Source organism: Carlito syrichta, unplaced genomic scaffold (assembly GCF_000164805.1).
Source record: "Carlito syrichta isolate Samal-C Ts95f unplaced genomic scaffold, Tarsius_syrichta-2.0.1 Scaffold308013, whole genome shotgun sequence".
Taxonomy (NCBI): domain Eukaryota; kingdom Metazoa; phylum Chordata; class Mammalia; order Primates; family Tarsiidae; genus Carlito; species Carlito syrichta.
In genome coordinates this window covers 664,886-682,332 of record NW_007252109.1, presented here as the reverse complement: position 1 = coordinate 682,332, position 17,447 = coordinate 664,886, and the positions used below count along the sequence as shown (strand labels likewise).

The 17,447-nt window shown below is 43.7% G+C and overlaps 1 protein-coding gene across 1 annotated transcript; it reads left to right on the top strand.

Moving 5' to 3' along the window:
• The first annotated feature begins 1,836 nt into the window (after positions 1-1,836).
• On the top strand, positions 1,837-16,526 carry INHBA (inhibin beta A subunit). Its single transcript, XM_008064773.2, has 3 exons — positions 1,837-1,940; positions 4,453-4,980; positions 14,705-16,526. Exons 2-3 carry the CDS (start codon positions 4,593-4,595, stop codon positions 15,595-15,597), a joined length of 1,281 nt encoding a protein of 426 aa, XP_008062964.1. The 5' UTR covers positions 1,837-1,940; positions 4,453-4,592; the 3' UTR covers positions 15,598-16,526.
• Positions 16,527-17,447: the final 921 nt, after the last annotated feature.

The window sequence follows — 17,447 nt, the reverse complement described above, 5'->3', positions numbered from 1 at the left end:
TATTCCGCGGAAGCTATTTCAACCTGCCTTCTCCCTCCACCACCCCCCCACCTTGATTTCCACTAGATGAGGAAGCATCTCCACTGGCCTGGCAGGTGGGCACTTTGGTGGCATCAGATGGCCAACGGAGTTTCAAAGACACACTCTTGGGGCGGCCCCTCTAGGCACGGTGCTGCAGGTTCTTGTGACATAGATGTGGAAGAGGAGCCACCAGGCTTCTCAGAAACAGTGTCACGGATCGATTTTCTGACCTTGAGCTTGACCCTAGGGGTTAATATTATGGATCCCATTTTATAGATGGGAACACTGAGGCCTGAGTTTACATGGGGAGTGTGCAGTGGGTTTGCTTTGTGCCCTCCACACGACTTTGGGCAACATGGAGTGGTTTTTTCAGGACACCAGGGTTCATGTGTGGGACGGGGGTGAGCTTAGATGCCCTGAAGGTCATTACTCTTCACTAATTCTCAGCAGACAGGGTGGGGAAGTTCCCTTCTTAGAAAGGGTTTGGGTTCGGCCACCGCGAACTGAGGGGCAGGTTTGAAGTTCACCATCACTGGTTCTATTTCTTGGCCACTCAGGTTCCTTCTCTTCCAATACAACCTAATGATTTGATTTCCTACTTCACTTCTGCATATTCAGTTCTTAGAATGAGAACTCCCCCTCCCCCACAGGCAGCTCAGCACCCACACTTTCTCTGTGTCTAGCCGGGAGAGACCCTCCTGCACAGAAAATTTCTGGTGTCCTAAGGGAACCTTGCTTAAGCCACACATCAGGAGGCCAGAGCCTCTATATTTTGCTTGTGGGCACAGTGAAAAGTTTATTTTATGCATGTTAAATCCTGCATACAAAACAACATATCTGGTCATATGGCTCTCATTAGCTCCCAATTTTGCACATTTGATCCAACTTGTCATGAGAACCTGGCTTATGCTTCAACTATACTCCTTCAAACAAGCCTTCACCATTCTTGTCTGAGGAGTTCCCCTCCAGTGTTATTTATCAGACTTGCCAGCACCCCTCCTCACTGCCCAAAAGCCTGACCAACTTTACCCCTGTTTCAAGGAGTGCTCACTTCTTTCATTAATCTCATGTTATATTTGTAACAACTTAGAAATCATACGAGTTGAAGTTTGGGGGGAAAGAATGAATTATGCATAAGGGTTTATTTTTTTGCTAGTTAGGATGGGATTCTAAAAACCTGGGAAGGATACGTATGAAGTTCACTTGCAGAGAATGACTATTTCCAAAGTTCTTGGTGATAAATGATTTATGAAGTAGGCATTCCATTTCAAGATGTAAAATAATAGTGCAAATCAGGGGAGGGGAGACCATCATCATATGGGTATACAGATTTTCCTATTTTTTCTCAATGAAAATCGCTTACTTAAAAAAATAAAATTATGATTCCTATAAAGAACACCACCGATTCTCTTCCCTGTACAAAATAATAAGATACTTTGTAAATAGAGACAGCTTCATGAAGTAACAGATGTTTTATGTAAAGACATAAAATTGAACCTGAATACAACAAGACGTGTGTGTGAGTAGTAAAAGTTGAAAGTTGGACACACTCATTGAGATGTATCTGTTTGAGTCCAATATTTTTCTAGGTAGACTACTTGTAGCCAGAGCCAGGGGTTTCACTGGCTCAGTGCATCACCCAGTAGTGTCTCAGAAGCCAGAAAGGCTTTCCATTAGATAATGAATTATGAAATGTCTCACACTGGAAAAACAAGTCATCTACTGATGTCATGCTGATTCTAACCAATCCCAAACAAAGCCCCAGCCCTCCTCTGTTTGACTGGTACCAATGTGAGTGTACAAATAAGTAGTACAGTATAAAACTTCACAGTGCCAATACCATGAAGAGGAGCTCAGACAGCTCTTACCACATGATACAAGAGCCAGAGCCGGCTGGTGGAAGAGTGGGGACCAGAAAGGTAATGCTTAATTTTTAACTCTTACTTCTGTGCTCTTGACACATTCAGTCAGGATGGCTAGAAAGAATTTTACAATTAATTGGCACTTCCATGTACACTGTGATTTGTACCTTTTTATATTATTCAGGCAGGTTAATACAACTTTTAATAGTCCTAGAGCATGCAAATAGATTATGTGTTTATACAACTCACTCAGCACATATATACAAGTACATATGCCAAAGAAAAGCTATTTTTGAGAGTTACTTTCGCAAACAGTAAATTCAGGGAACACACACATACTCACATGCAGAGAGAATCCAAATATTGATAAGTTACACTTATCTAAATGCCACTATTAGGACTCTTGAGTTGTTTGGAGTCATTAAACTTTTAGTTCTATTTCAGACTCTCTTGTAAAACTTAATTGGACTTTGTGACTCCAAATAGGTGGATGATGTTAAGTATTATAGTACAAAGATGTTTTATTAAACCATTAAAATGCAAATACCCCACCTCCCCCTTTCTCTTTTACCACCCCCCACTAAAAGAATATGAGGCTTTTAAGGCAATGTTGACAAAGTTTTAACAATAATAGCAGAGTAATTGATGTGACTGGAGCTGAAACCTCAAAGGTGTTAGGTGACTTGTAACAGAGAAAGTCTTGCAAATAGTTGTTTTGGCAAGGGGGACAATGTATACAATTCAGAAAAGCATTGTTACCTGTGCAAACTGTAATTTTAACTTAAGGGTCACAATTCTCTTGCCTGCTTTCCCTTGCACTCAGGTAGTTATGCTTGTAATAATGATATTTACTAACTCTTTCCACCCAAACTGAATTGCTTGACTATAATGCTCTGAACACACTAGGTGTCAGATATAAGCTGACTGTATCTTCAGAAACCAAGAGGGCTTATGTGTGGGAAAGCAACCGAGAGGGAGGGAAGGCTTTCACAGATGGACCCCTTAAAGATACTTCTGCAAGATAAAAGCAATAAGACAGAAAATGAAAAAAAGGAGGGGGGAGAATTTTTTTTAAAAGCCTAAGAAAGGCATTGTTTAAAAATGCACATATTTCTTTTTCTGTGAACACTAAAATTCATGATGATTTCATTTGTGCTGTTCCTTTGAGGGGAAAAGAAGCAGTCGAGGAGGCTGTCTGTGAGTGCACTCATCAGGACAGGATGGGGGCAAGCTGGAAAAACTAGCACATGACAAAAAAAATAATTTGCCAATATATTTTAGAGATTCTCTTCCCATAGGGCCAGTTATTCAAGTCATACGAGTGCACTCTTTTAATAAAAGAATGTGGGAAAGGCCAAGAGAATTGTGCATGTTATCTGTGAAGTCAGGACCAGCGATGGGAGGCTGTAATTTGTGAGAGTTCATGTGTCCCGGGCAGAAGGGGATGGCTGAAGAGGACAGGGGGAAGGCACTTCATGGGACACGGGCATGTGACAGGCTGCCTGCCCTTCAGGTCTTTCAATGCCCTGCTGCATTTCGCAGTTGGGAAGAGTAGAGTGTATTATATGACCCCAGACAAAAGTTCCATTGCACTTTACTCAGATCGCCTGCCAGTGTTGACGACCCTGGACATTTAAATATGAATGAATGGGAAAGGACGTCTCCTGGAGATCCCTTCGGGCCAGAACAACCCACTGGCCCCAGCAGCTCATTTGCCCCGGGGCCCCTCTTCCCAGACCTCCACTACCAGTCAGCCAGCCGGACTTCCCGGCTCCCTCAGCCCCCACTTCCCGGCCAGGTGGGCATTTTGTCACCTGGGGCAGTGGCTCAGCAGGGTGGAGGGGCAATGGGGGTCAGACTTTTTCAATCAAGTCGTCCCTGTTGATTGAGATTCTGTCTTTGTTTGGGGTTTTCTTCCCTCCCTCCAAAACAAACAAACAAACAAACAAAAAAGGTGAAGCCAGGAGACTGGGCAGAGGAGGAAAAAAAGTGCACAAAATCAGGAGAATATATTTTAGAAGGGAAAGTAGAACCCCCGAGAATGGTGATATTTGAAGAGAGGTGTCTGTGAGGGAGCTACGAGCAGAAGGAGAGCAGCCTGTCAGAAAACGGGCTGTCCCTCCCCTCCCTAATCACAGCCTTTACTCACAGACTAACTCCCTCCCTCTTCATTCACTCACTCACTTAGGGCCAATCCGTGTTCTCTCTCTCTCTCTCTCTCTCTCTCTCTCTCCCTCTCCCTCTCTCTCTCTCTCTCTCTCTCCCCCTCTCTCCCTTTCCTTCTCCCTCCCTCCCTCTCCCCCCTTCTTTCCCTCTCTCTTCTCTCCCCCTCTCTCCTCTCTCCCTGTCTCTCTCTCCCTCCCATCCTCTCTCTGTCTCTGTCTCCCCCCAACCCTGTCTCTCCCTCCCTCCCTCCCTCCCTCCCTCCCTTCCTCCCTCCTTCCTTCTCTCTTACTCGGAGACAGTCAGAACTCTCCTCCCTGACAGCCACAAACCTACAGCACTGACTGCATTCAGAGAGGGAACCTGCAAACAAAACTTCACAGAAAACTTTTTGTTCTTGTTCCAGAGAATTTGCTGAAGAGGAGAAGGAAAAAAAAAAAAAAAAAAAAAAAAAAAAAAAAAAAAAAAAAAAAAAAACCTGTGCGTGAGGGGGGAGGAAAAGCAGGGCCTTTTAAAAAGGCAATCACAACAACTTTTGCTGCCAGGATGCCCTTGCTTTGGCTGAGAGGATTTCTGTTGGCAAGTTGCTGGATTATAGCGAGGAGTTCCCCCACCCCAGGATCCGAGGGGCACAGCTCGGCCCCCGACTGTCCGTCCTGTGCGCTGGCCACCCTCCCAAAGGATGTACCCAACTCTCAGCCAGAGATGGTGGAGGCCGTCAAGAAGCACATTTTAAACATGCTGCACTTGAAGAAGAGACCCGATGTCACCCAGCCGGTACCCAAGGCGGCGCTTCTGAACGCGATCAGAAAGCTTCATGTGGGCAAAGTGGGGGAGAACGGGTATGTGGAGATAGAGGATGACATTGGAAGGAGGGCAGAAATGAATGAACTTATGGAACAGACCTCGGAGATCATCACGTTTGCAGAGTCAGGTTGGTGCTGGCATTTGCGGGGAGGGGGGTCGGGAGGTGGGGGGGGAAATATATTTCTTTGACAGTCCCAGGAGGAACTTCTGTTCTCTCCAGCTGGAAACTGCTTGGGAAGGTTATTAGTTATTAGGTGATGGTAGCGGACCAGCAGACTCAGGGCAGGCAGAGGAGGGGAAGAGGACTTCACAGAATCGGAATTCTCGGCGGAGCTCTGCCTAGGGATGCCTGGCTTACACTTGCTAAACTCAGCCGGTCTCACTGGGAGGAAGCTCTGGGGCCAATCTCGAGCTGGAAGCCTGTCGGTGAGGGGCTCCTTTGCCCTGCCTGGGAAGCCAGATCTGAGCAGCTGGATGAAAGTGGGGCATTTTCGGGTGCTTGGCGAACAGGGGAGGCTTCCGGACCACATCCAAAGTTTTTATTGGGGGTAGGGAGATGATCGTGCCGGGATCGGGGTGGAATGGCAGATGAAGTCATTGTCTTAAACCTTCCCCTTTAAAAGTCCAATCTGGGGCCACATCAGAGAAGCAGGGCACATTTATGGGTGATTCACTTTTACCTTTAGAAACTGTAAGTGCACATTCTAGGTAGTAAAGAACTACTTAGGTGGACAGTTGACGTTGAACCAGCAGTCACTTTTGGAACACTGACTTTTGCTCTCTGAACTAAAAAAAAAAAGAAAAAAAAAAAAAAGGAAAAGAAAGCAGTTTTGTTCTCTGCAAAGTTACTAAGAGCTCTCTGCCAAGGAACGCAACCTTGACAGAGTGCTCTCCGATACTATGCTGAACTCTCACTCAGTCCTTAAGAGGAAGAACTTTAATAAATAGATCCTAATCATTGGCCCAGGACCACACTAACCTGTTGCTGAATAGCAGTACCTGTCAAAAAGGATGGGGCAGATAGTTGGAGCCAGGTTATTTTTATAGTTAAGTGACACAGATCATTTTGTGTGCCTACAAGTCCATGCATGCTGGGCACACAGATGTGTTAATACCGTGTTACTCTCATGGTAATGCCAGGCTAAAGAATTACATTGCTTGCCAACTCCATTTGAAAGGAATGCCATTGTTTTGTTTGGTAGAGCATATGGCCAGTAAAGTATGTACAGGGACTCCCAGCATTTTTTGTTTAAAAGTTTGCTGCAGCAGTATAAACAATTAAGGCAACACTCAGAATTTCCAATCCTGAAAACCTGTTGACTCAGATGTTCTGTTTTCAGGAAAATTATGAAAGACCTGGGCATCCTTTAGGGGTGCAGATAGCCTGCCGGCTTCGTGCCTTCCCCCTGTAGAAGTCCTGGTATCCCACAAGCTTCCCAAGCAGTTTGGCCCTCTCTTCAGAAGCCTCTCTTGTTTAGGGAAGGTCCTACTTTCTTTCCCTAAAGCTCTTTCTTAATCCAGCCACAAAGGTCATGATCATACAGGACTTTATCTTCTAAGGCTTATTGAGGAAAAAAGTCAGGTTGGAGTTTTCAAGTTGCTGCTACCCAATTTTTTTTAACCTTTCATGGTGGTAAGGTAGGAAAGAAAATACTTATGATGTTTGACTGTGCTTATGAAGTGGATTCCAGTGGTCCAGAGGGCTGCTTCATGTCCTGACACAAAGAGACCCCGTATGTGTTTTTATATACCAACCTCCACACACGATGGCCTCAATGGCAGCTCCAACTCAGTTGGGTTTAACTGCATCATGTGACTAAGTATACCTATGCCTGGACTGCTTCTAACTATACAACTATTCGTAGCAGTGCGCCCCGCTTTCTGACTTACTGGATTTATATAGCAAATTACTCTTGGCATTTAGAGACTTGGCAGTGAAAGAACTTGACCATTTACATTCTTTCTTACTTGTGGCCTTCATCTGAGTGCTGATCTTCTCTCAGTTATATAAGATCTTGTCTTTTTTTTTTTTTACTTCTCTGTTAGATATATAGTTTGAAAGAAAATGAGCTACTTTAAAAAAAAAAACGTGATTCATTGTACTTATACATTGAGTCAAATTTAAGGTTTGCAATGGGAAATTCTTGATAGAGCTTACAACTTGACTTTGAATTCTTTAAAGAAATGTATTACACTTGCTCATCTGAGGAGTTTCACACATCAAGTTGATTTAATATAATTTCAGAGATTTAATGATTGCTCTATGGAAATCTACTCTTCAAGTAGAGAACCATGCGAGTATTTTGCTGCTGGTTTTGCTAACCCTGGAAAAAGATATTTATCATCTGAATGATTGTAGCAAATATAGGAACATGAATAGCAAAGATCTATGTCTTGTTGCTTTTGGAATAATTCAACTTTAATAACATTCCAACTATGTGGGATGTCAAAATGTTTTAAAGATTATAAAAAGACATGCATTTTTTTCCTCTTTGTAAACCATTTTGTATAGTATAGAATCCAGTCATTAAGTGTCACCTATGTGCATGCCAGAGAGGCGTACCCATAGAGGCACCTTTCAACCTCAAGATTCTTCAGTTTGGGGATATATGTTTAATTTTTGCCTTTTCTCTTCTTGATTGTTGAATAAAACCAAGGCATGACCGTAGCAGTAGAGGGACTGCAAAAACTAAAGTGCCTGGGACTCTTTTAAGTGACTTTGTCCCATGCTACTTGGACAGAAAGTGCCATATCTTTGTAAAGCTTATGAGAGTTGTTATTGACTAAACAGCGGGAACTCAGGCACTCTGAAATGTATCCCAACATAGAAGCATAATTTTCTCTTTATGTATGTCACGTCACCCAAGATTGCTCACCAAAGTTAGTGTGTGCATGGCTGGCACAAAATCCTCAATGTTGACCTGAAGGCCTTAAAGAGATGTCCTCTCTTCAAAGGAAAGGCCAAAGGGATGGATAAAGCCAAGTCAGCGATCACTATAATTGTCAGTGAAGCTAAAATCAGTAACTTTCTCAGTTGATGTAGCTTATTTTATCTTATTTTGGTTCATGACTGTAGGTGGTCAATGTTCAATACCAACATACCTTTGAATCTCCCTATGTTGCCAAATCTAGATTCTGATTCTAGTGATTAGCTTAGCAATTGACAGTGCTTGTTGTAGAAAGAAAGGATAAGGACAGAAAGACAAATGTAACGCCAATAAATGGATAATGCTCACATAGCCTACGTGTTGTTGAAAGTAACACATAAATCTTCCCTCTTGGAGGATGCTATTTACAGAAGATTTGATTAGAAATTTACACTGCTCAAACAGGGACCTAAGAAGGCTTGCTTGGATGACTCTTCCCCCCCCCACCCCAAGAAAGCTATATCAGAGTGGAGTTGACTCCCACCATTGTACGCCCATCTTCGGAATTTTTCTGTGAATCACCCCTCACTGAAGCATGTCTTCAGGGGTTGTAAGTTTTCCTCTCAAAATAACAGAAAAAGATTTGCCACAAGAGGGCGCATTCCAAAGACTTTTTGCTCCTTGTCAGTTCCTCTTCTAAGGAAAGGCAATTGAGCCTACTTAAAGCCCCTGTCTGTAGCACCCTAATCTTTGGGGATTAGCAGTTACCTCCTGCTCCCTCTCATCCTCCAGAGAAAGCTAGAAATTTATGGGATAGGAGAAGCACGACTACCTGTAATACATTAGATGAAACAGAAGGACAGGAAGTGGAAATTCTAGTGATACATGTGAACATTCCGGAGCTCTATGGAAGGCAGATGAGTGATAAATTTCAAAAGCAAACAAAGCAGAGCATGGAGAAATGTGACCATGAATCATCGGCCATACTGATTTGCTCACAAGTCTCTCCCTAATATGGTTGCCCGGGTTGTACAAAAACATCTTCCATCTTCCCTGATTTTATTGCCTATGTTGCCCGCCTTATTAACACTTTTCACCAGCGACAAATGACATGTGACTTCGGACAAGGGAAAAAAGGGCTACTTTGTAGGAACGTGGTGTTCAGCTTTGCATTTGTTTCCGAATTGAGGGTGTAGAGAGAAACGATAGGGAAAGATGTGAGAAGAGAGTAATCGTGGCTTACAGGCTGTGAAGTAGATGGATTGGGGTGGGAGGGAGCAAAGAAAGTCAGTTGTAACATTTAGAGAACTGGAGTAATACCTTCCCAGGCACTTTTCTTGAAAACACTTATTTGTCTTGGCCCCTCTTCTGCTTAAAAACACTTGCACATGATTAGCTTAGCTGTGGTTCAGAATTCTTCATACTCGACTGGATCCTAGGTCCAAAATCAAAAGTATAAAAGTTCTCAGGAACTTTGCAAGAAGTCGCTGAAATTTTGTGGGTCGAAGTTTAAGAAATTTTTCTACTTCTTTAGGAACCTAAAAGTCCTGTCTTCCTAAATATTTAACTTCTTTTTCATCACTATTTAAATGGAAGAGGCATGGATGACTGATGTTTGTGGTTGAGTATTTACAATTCAATAATGGCTCCTAAGAAGAGATATTAAGGCTAAAAAAAATTAAGATAATTTATGACCAAGCCTATAGTTCTACTACAGGAAAGATGTCCTACTGGAGGTCCAAGAAGGGATAACCTTTAAGACTTCACTTGCTGCTTCCTGCAGAAACCCCTGGAAGCAGTCCAGATGCAAAGTTAGAGCTTCAAAGAACACACACGCTGTAAATGGTAGTCGTGTGTGCCCCTTCCATTTGACTATACCATATCTAGGCACAGTGAAACCTTGATGAAGGATGGAAAGTTAAAGCAACAGACGCTTTTTTACTGAGAGACTTTCCCTCCCCCCACACCATGGTGAGTTTAAATGCATTCTATAAACAAGAAGGCTTTCCACATTCACATTAGAGACATAATTATTACCCATATGAAAAAGGGCAGCATACTGAAAGCAGAAACCTGGTGAGGAAAACAAAACAAAACTGAAACACTGCATGTGTGTGTTGTTTATTTAATGGGAAATGCTCATACACCCACAAATTTGAGATGCTGGACTCTAGGATGAGGGGTATTTTGCAATCTAGTGTGGGGGAAGGGAGCAAGCATCAAGGGGGCTTGACTCCTTAACCCTCAGCGTGCTTTCCTGAGGGAGTTATTCAAAACGTTTTTTAAAATTCTGAAAACCAAGGAAAATGTGCTGCAAACACCCTTTCAGCTGTCTTTCCTTCCAGCTGACACAGTCTCTGTTCGATCCCTCCCACCAGGCAACATTTCAAAGATATTCCCTGTGAGGTACAACATTTATCCCTACCCATTTTTCTACACCCTTTCTCTTTCCCTTCGGTGTGTGTCCACCGAGCTCATAGAGGTTTAAGTGATGAAATATTATCACCCACATGGGTTTGCGTGGGACTTTCTTAGTGAATTACTCAGACAGAGCGGGCTGTGATACAGCCTTGCTCACAAGCCCCGGGAGGGAAAAAATAGCACAGAGGCTGAAAAGAATATTATCAGAGAGTAGGTAATGAAAGGTTAGCAAAGCAACCAGCTATATCTGGTTAGCTAGGTATTAGTGTAAGAACCCAGGTCGCACCTGTACGAACGAAGGCTGTACCTGTTCACGAAGCATCATGGGAAGGCTTCCATTTCAAGATTCTACAACATTAGGAATTTAAGTTAAAACCTGAAACTAATTAGAAATTGATCCTAAACATCTCAGCCTCAGGTAGCCTTCTTCTATTTTTACAATTGTTAATGCGTAGAGTTTTGAGGACAGGGCATCCTGAAAGTGTCACTGCAGTATAGCAATCTCTCTCAGGTAATATAGAGATAAAGGGAATATAAGAAACTGAGCTGTTATTATAGTTTTCAAACCTAGGGCATTCAAGGACTGTAATAATATATTTCTGTAACCTACAGTCCTTATAGACAGCAATCCCATGTCAGCTCCCAGGAGCCTTCTCTCCCCACCCCCTTCTGCAATGAAAGCTAATGTAAAAGAAAGACATATGCCCTGCTTAATAAGTCAGAATACAAAGGAACTTGTAAAATGTACCTGCATACAAGGTAGGCATTAGGAAGACTTGAATCTCTCTCTTCCCCCTGCTCTCCTGAGCATTATGGCAACAGCATTTTCATGAAATTGGATCTCAGTTTTATTTTTTTTCCTGATAAAATATCATGCAATATACAAATAGCAGTTCCAGAAATGGACACCAGGAGAAGGAGGCGACAGGCATGTCAATTAGTAGGGGGAAAATCCAAATGTCAGAAATATGGGGGAGAGATGTAGCAGGCAGGCAGTGGATGCAGATACAGGGAACAGAGTCTTTCGGTTCAGATAATTAAACGGATGCATAAATCAGTGCCTGGGCCTCTCCACAATATGCGGGCGATGCTATATAGTTAATTATCAGCCAAGACCAGCATGAAAGTCGTTTTATGATGACTCTCTGATCCTAATATAACAGCACCTGACAGATTGAGCCCCCTCTAATGAGTACTCTCTTTGTACAATCCTCTCTCAGGAACACTAAATCATTTGCTTCCAAGTACAGCTGCCTGTGAAGAAGGGGTGGGGTAGATCATGCATTAGAAACCTGCTCCTGTGAAATGAGGGGCTGTCCTGTAGGCTGCGTGACTGAAAGCAAGTAGCCTTGGCCTCCCTGGCCCTACAAAAGCAATTTGCATGCGGCTGACTGTCACTTGTTCGATCGGCTGATTAACCCTCCCTCTCCATCACCACCCCCCCAAGTATCCGAGGCTAGCTCTGGACTGTATTCCTGGAAAGTCCACTGCACGCAGGTCAGCACTGCCATCTATCTACTGTCACCCTCGACCCCTCCTGTCAAGTGTGGCCAAGCAGAGTAGTGCCTGTGGGGACGAATTACCTGAGACCCAGCGAGCCTCCCTGTCTGGGGACTAGTCAGACGCTCTGGTTTCACACTCTTTCCTAGAAAAACAAAACACAACCTTGTGCCCTCTGGCTTCTCTAATTTAGCAACTACTATCTCTCTGCAGAGTGACACCCTGTGCAGTTTAGGATTTCAGAAGCTGCCCTGCTTAGAGGCAGAAGGGAAAACAGCGGGTAGCTTGTTAACATTCTCCACGGGGCAGGGCGATGTGCCCACGCTGGAGGTAACCTGCTCAGTCCTCCAGGCCAGTCATCTGAGGCTTTGGAAGCTTCTGTCAGACTTTTCTGCTGGTCTTGGCAGGACCTCACCACCTTTAAATCTACTGCTGATTGCCTTTTTAGATTTAAATAATTTAGCTCTGCTTCCTGGAATTTTCTCTTTCACTATCTTAAAAAAACAAACAATGACAATAGAAAAGCCCCCACCGATTCTTAGCAAAGGGGAATCTAGGATTCACATTTTGGAAAGAAAAAAAAAAGTCATCATGCTTCTTAAAATAAGACAGCTTCCCCCTCTAAATGCTCCCTGCTCTGGTGTTCCATCTAATCATAAACCCAGCTTTATTCATTTCAACTCCTGCCAGAGACATGAGGTTGGAGTCAGAGGAACCCCTCTTACCACGACCATCATCATCATGGCCAACATCCTAGCAAGTTTACACAAAGATGCCAGAGAACCTTTCGTCTCCATCTGCAGCCCTGCTTGGCCCTTGCCTCCATGAATTTACCACTATCATAATCACAGTGTGCAGAGTGTGTTAAATTAAGAACAGAATCTACAGTACGCAATGCACAGAAAAGCCTGCCTTCTGCTGCAGAGAACTTGAAACTGTGCCTAAAATTTATAGTACCGTAAACATCTCAGGGCCTCGAGTGATAAGTATGGCTGGATTTCCGTTAGCTATAGAAATCCAGGCAGGGAGATCCTCCCAGGGAGTTGCGAGTTCTAAGATGAACTTCTTGAAGATTGTTCCCAGATTTGTGCGTGGGATACATACACAGCGGACAGTCGTACGTAGGTCCGTGGTCATGTAAAAGAGGACATGTTTTTTATATGCCACCAAGTGGTAAACATGGAAGGGAAGGAAAAAATTGCATAAGCCAAAAGATTCTAGTCTGGACACTTGCTTTCTACAGGAAATGTTACCGAATGAATAAACATATAGGTGCTTATGAAAAGAGAAGGATATCGGTGACTTTCTTTCTCATTTTAGAGTTAGGTTAGACTGCCCTGACAATGCTGGGATTTCCTCTCTGTTAGTAACAGTTGATATATATGTGTGTGTATGCTTACTCTGTCGCCCAGGCTGGAGTGCAGTGGCATACTCATGGCCACCCACAGCCTTGACCTGCTGGGCTCTGGCCATCCTTCCCCTTAGCCTTCCAAATAGCTGGAACCATGGGCGTGTGCCACCACACCCAGCTAATTTTTTGATTTACTGTAGAGATGAGATCTCACCAAGTTGCCCAGGCTGGTCTCGAACCCATGGACTCAGGCAGTCCTCTCACCTCGGCCTCCCAAAGTGCTGGGATTATAGGCGTGAGCCACTGCACCTGGCCAACAGTTGCTATTTGAAATACATTTTGGGTGCTCATTAAGCTGCATTTTCCAGAGACAGAGGCAAAAATGGGGACTGTGGAGGGACTAAGAAGCTCTCTTGGTAGAACTCCATGCTGCGCTACTTTCATTTATTCATAAGTGATGAAGACATGGCCTGCTTTCTTCCAAACACTAGACCATGACAGTGACCTCAGACCCCTAGCATCCTAAACCAGACTGGTTGAGGAGATGTGAGGGAAGACTTCTAGAGGAAGTTTCGTCCAGTCTGAAAACTGAGACATTTTTAAAGTCAGCCACAAAGGGTGGTGTGTTGGGATCCTAGCAGGAGCATTCTAGGCAGAGGGAATAATAAGTGTCACTGCCTGCAGGTGAGAGAGAGGGCGGGATGCTCAGGACCTCAAGGAAGTACCAAGTAGCTGGGCCCCAGAGAACAGGAGGACGCAGGGAGAGCTAGTGTTGAAGGTGGGAGCAGCTTAGGCAGGATCTGTAGTCCTGGGCAGTTTCTGTTGGCTATTGAAGACAACAGGAAGTAAGTCAAGGGCTTTCAAGGAGTGGCATGGTCAGATCCACCTTTAAAAAAAAAAAATCCCTTGAGCTGCCTGATGGAGAAATGATTGGGAAGAAGGCCTGATTCAGTGCTACAGAGGCGAAGTAGAGGCTGCTGCGGTGTCCTTGGAAAGAGGTGTGAGGGGAGGAAGCCTTCTGTGACAAGGAAGGAGGCTGGCTTAGTGAGTCCCGCCCACACAGACCTACACAGCGGGGCGGCGCCAGGGCTGCTGTTTTGTGTGAGAATATTTCCTTAGCTTTCCATAGCTTATGGTGTGTTTTCATTTATGTTATCCCATTTGATCCTTCCAAACTTGTAAGATAATAGCTCCAATGTCATTATGTCGTTCCTATTTTATAGAAGATGAAACTGAGATTAAGCTATCAACAGACACAGAGCCTCAGGCCCTCTTCATTTAGAGCGAGGGACTGCACACTTTTTTCTGTAAGGGGCCAGAGAGTAAATATTTTAGCCTCTGTGAGTCAGACAGTCTCTGTAGCAGTTACTCAACTCTGTGTTACAGTGCAAAAACAGCCATAGGCAACAATTAAAGAAGTGAGCAGGGCTGTGTTCCAATAGAACTTTATTTATGGGCACTCAAGTTTAAATTTCAGATAACGTTCACTTGTCACAAAATACCATTTTTCTTCAACCACGTAAAAATGTAAAAAAATGTTCTTAGTTTGCAGGCCATACAGGAACAGATTTTGCCCGTGGGCCGTAATTGGCTGACTCTTTTTGGGTACGATCTCAGGAGAAAACTCGCGCTTGCCTGAAATTTGTGTACAGATGCAAACGTTGGAATTAACAAGTGTCCCTGTTTTCTCTTGTGCTGTGTTTCCGCTTTAGGCACAGCCAGGAAGACGCTGCACTTCGAGATTTCCAAGGAAGGCAGCGACCTGTCTGTGGTAGAGCGTGCCGAAGTCTGGCTCTTCCTGAAAGTCCCCAAGGCCAACAGGACCAGGACCAAAGTTACCATCCGCCTCTTCCAGCAGCAGAAGCATCCACAGGGCAGCTTGGACACAGGGGAGGAGGCCGAGGAAGTGGGCTTAAAAGGGGAGAGGAGTGAACTGTTGCTATCCGAAAAGGTGGTGGATGCTCGGAAGAGCACCTGGCACGTCTTCCCTGTTTCCAGCAGCATCCAGCGGTTGCTGGACCAGGGCAAGAGCTCCCTGGACGTTCGGATTGCCTGCGAGCAGTGCCAGGAGAGTGGCGCCAGCCTGGTGCTTCTGGGCAAGAAGAAGAAGAAAGAAGAGGAGGGGGAAGGGAAGAAGAAAGATGGAGGTGAAGGTGGAGTGGGAGCAGATGAGGAAAAGGAGCAGTCACACAGACCTTTCCTCATGCTGCAGGCCCGGCAGTCTGAAGACCACCCTCATCGTCGGCGTAGGCGGGGCTTGGAGTGTGACGGCAAGGTCAACATCTGCTGTAAGAAACAATTCTTTGTCAGTTTCAAGGACATTGGCTGGAATGACTGGATCATTGCTCCCTCTGGTTATCATGCCAACTACTGCGAGGGTGAGTGCCCAAGTCACATAGCAGGCACGTCAGGGTCCTCGCTATCCTTCCACTCGACGGTCATCAACCACTACCGCATGCGGGGCCACAGCCCCTTTGCCAATCTCAAATCGTGCTGTGTGCCCACCAAGCTGAGACCCATGTCCATGTTGTACTACGATGATGGTCAAAACATCATCAAAAAGGACATTCAGAACATGATCGTGGAGGAGTGTGGGTGCTCATAGAGTGGCCCAGTCCAGGGGGAAAGGGAACTGAGTTGGCCAGAGGAGACAGTGGCAAAATGAAGACATTTATAAGGTTTCTGAGTTAACCAACCAGAAAATATAGAAATTAAAAAACAAAACAAAACAAAAAAACAAAAACAAAACAAAAACTAAACTAAAAACAAAACCTGATGAAAAAGGTGAAGGAAGATGTGGAAAAAAAAAAATCCTTAGCCAGGGCTCAGAGATGAAGCAGTGAAGGAGACAGGAATTGGGAGGGAAAGGGAGAATGGTGTACCCTTAATTTCTTCCAAAATCAAACTGCTGACATCAGTTGTTTAAAAGGGGTATTGTCCTCCCCCCCCCCCCCCCGGAGGTTCCCTTGTGAGCCTTGAATCAACATGTCTAGTCTAGTCTGCGTTAGTGTGGACCAGCACAACCCAAATAGCATCTAGAAAGCCATGAGTTTGGAAGGGCCCGTCATAGGCACTTTCCCACCCAGTTACCCAGGTCATAAGGTATGTCTGTGTGACACTATTTCTGTGTATATCAGCGCACACACACACATACCCGGGCGTTTCCACACACCACATACATACACATACTGGTAAAAGAACAACAGTGTGCAGGTGGTCACACTTTCTTTTTCTGCACCACTTTCAAACAAGACAAAACAAAACAAAAAACCAACATAAACAAATTGAGGACAAGAATGGGAAGAGTGAAAGATCAAGGAAAAAAGAATACCAAGTTACATTTCGTTAAGGTGCTTATGATCTTAGAACTATGCAACCTAATAGGTTTGAAACTGTTTACCTGAGAGAGAACAAAAAGAGAGACTTTTTTGTATTGGAAGTAATCTGATTAACTTTTATTTTCTTCAAGGAGAGATACTTGAAAGGAATATGTTTGTCCATCTGTTGGATCCAAACATTTCTATATTTTGTAAATGTTGTTGTTGTTTTTTTTTATCGTTTACTATTTGCACTACAATGGTGTTTGACCTGTCTAATCCTTATTTAACAAGTATTTTCTTTGGGTGGGGGTGGGGGTGGGGTTTAAGAGCTGCACTTAATGTGAGCTATAAAAGAACTGCTACAGCACACAAAATAGCTATTTTTATTATTATAATTATAATTATTATTATTATTTTATACCTTAAAAAATAGACACATACACCAAAGACATTTGTGTGAGCCTTTAAACAGTCTGTCTGTGGTTGGTATCATTCGCCATCAATGAGTCAGGGGTTGAGATTCAAGGTTGAGGAGGGTGGATCGTGTTCAGGCTTAAAAGACCTGAAAAGTTTTGGTTTTTGACTCCTTTTATATCCATGAAAAAGGACATTTCATACTGGATGTACAGTAGTTGTACACTGTTGGATATCAAGTTCAATCAAATTCATGAAACTACATGCTTGTATGTGTATATATACATTGCTTGTGCATATGCATATCTGTGTGTATATATACATGTATTGTACCATGTCCATACACATTTTAAGCACTTCAGGCTGCCATTTTTTAATGTTCTTAAAGCAATGAATGTTTGTGTGCAAAACACAGTATTTTTAAGAAGGATAGGCTATAGTTTTTGCTTTTACTCTGAACTAGGTGGGCACATTTCAAAAATTTGGATGGGGAAAACCTTGGAAATTCCAGTGACTATTCAGCAAGGCCCTCTTTAAATGTACAGGGATCAAAATCCCTCCTTTTTCTCCTCCCCCACACCCCCGCCCCACTTCTACAAGTTAGCCCCTGTGGGGAAACAGGATGTTAATTAAAACTCTGGGTTGATTTTTATTTTCGACTTATGTTTATTATCTATTGGAATCAATCTTAAATCAGAAACAATTTGGGAAACAAAAAATC

Bases quoted from the DNA above. Each gene is read 5' to 3' on its own strand.
- INHBA (XM_008064773.2), top strand. From the start codon at position 4,593: ATGCCCTTGCTTTGGCTGAGAGGATTTCTGTTGGCAAGTTGCTGGATT. The intron at 4,981-14,704 runs GTTGGTGCTGGC...TTTCCGCTTTAG, and splicing joins CATCACGTTTGCAGAGTCAG to GCACAGCCAGGAAGACGCTG.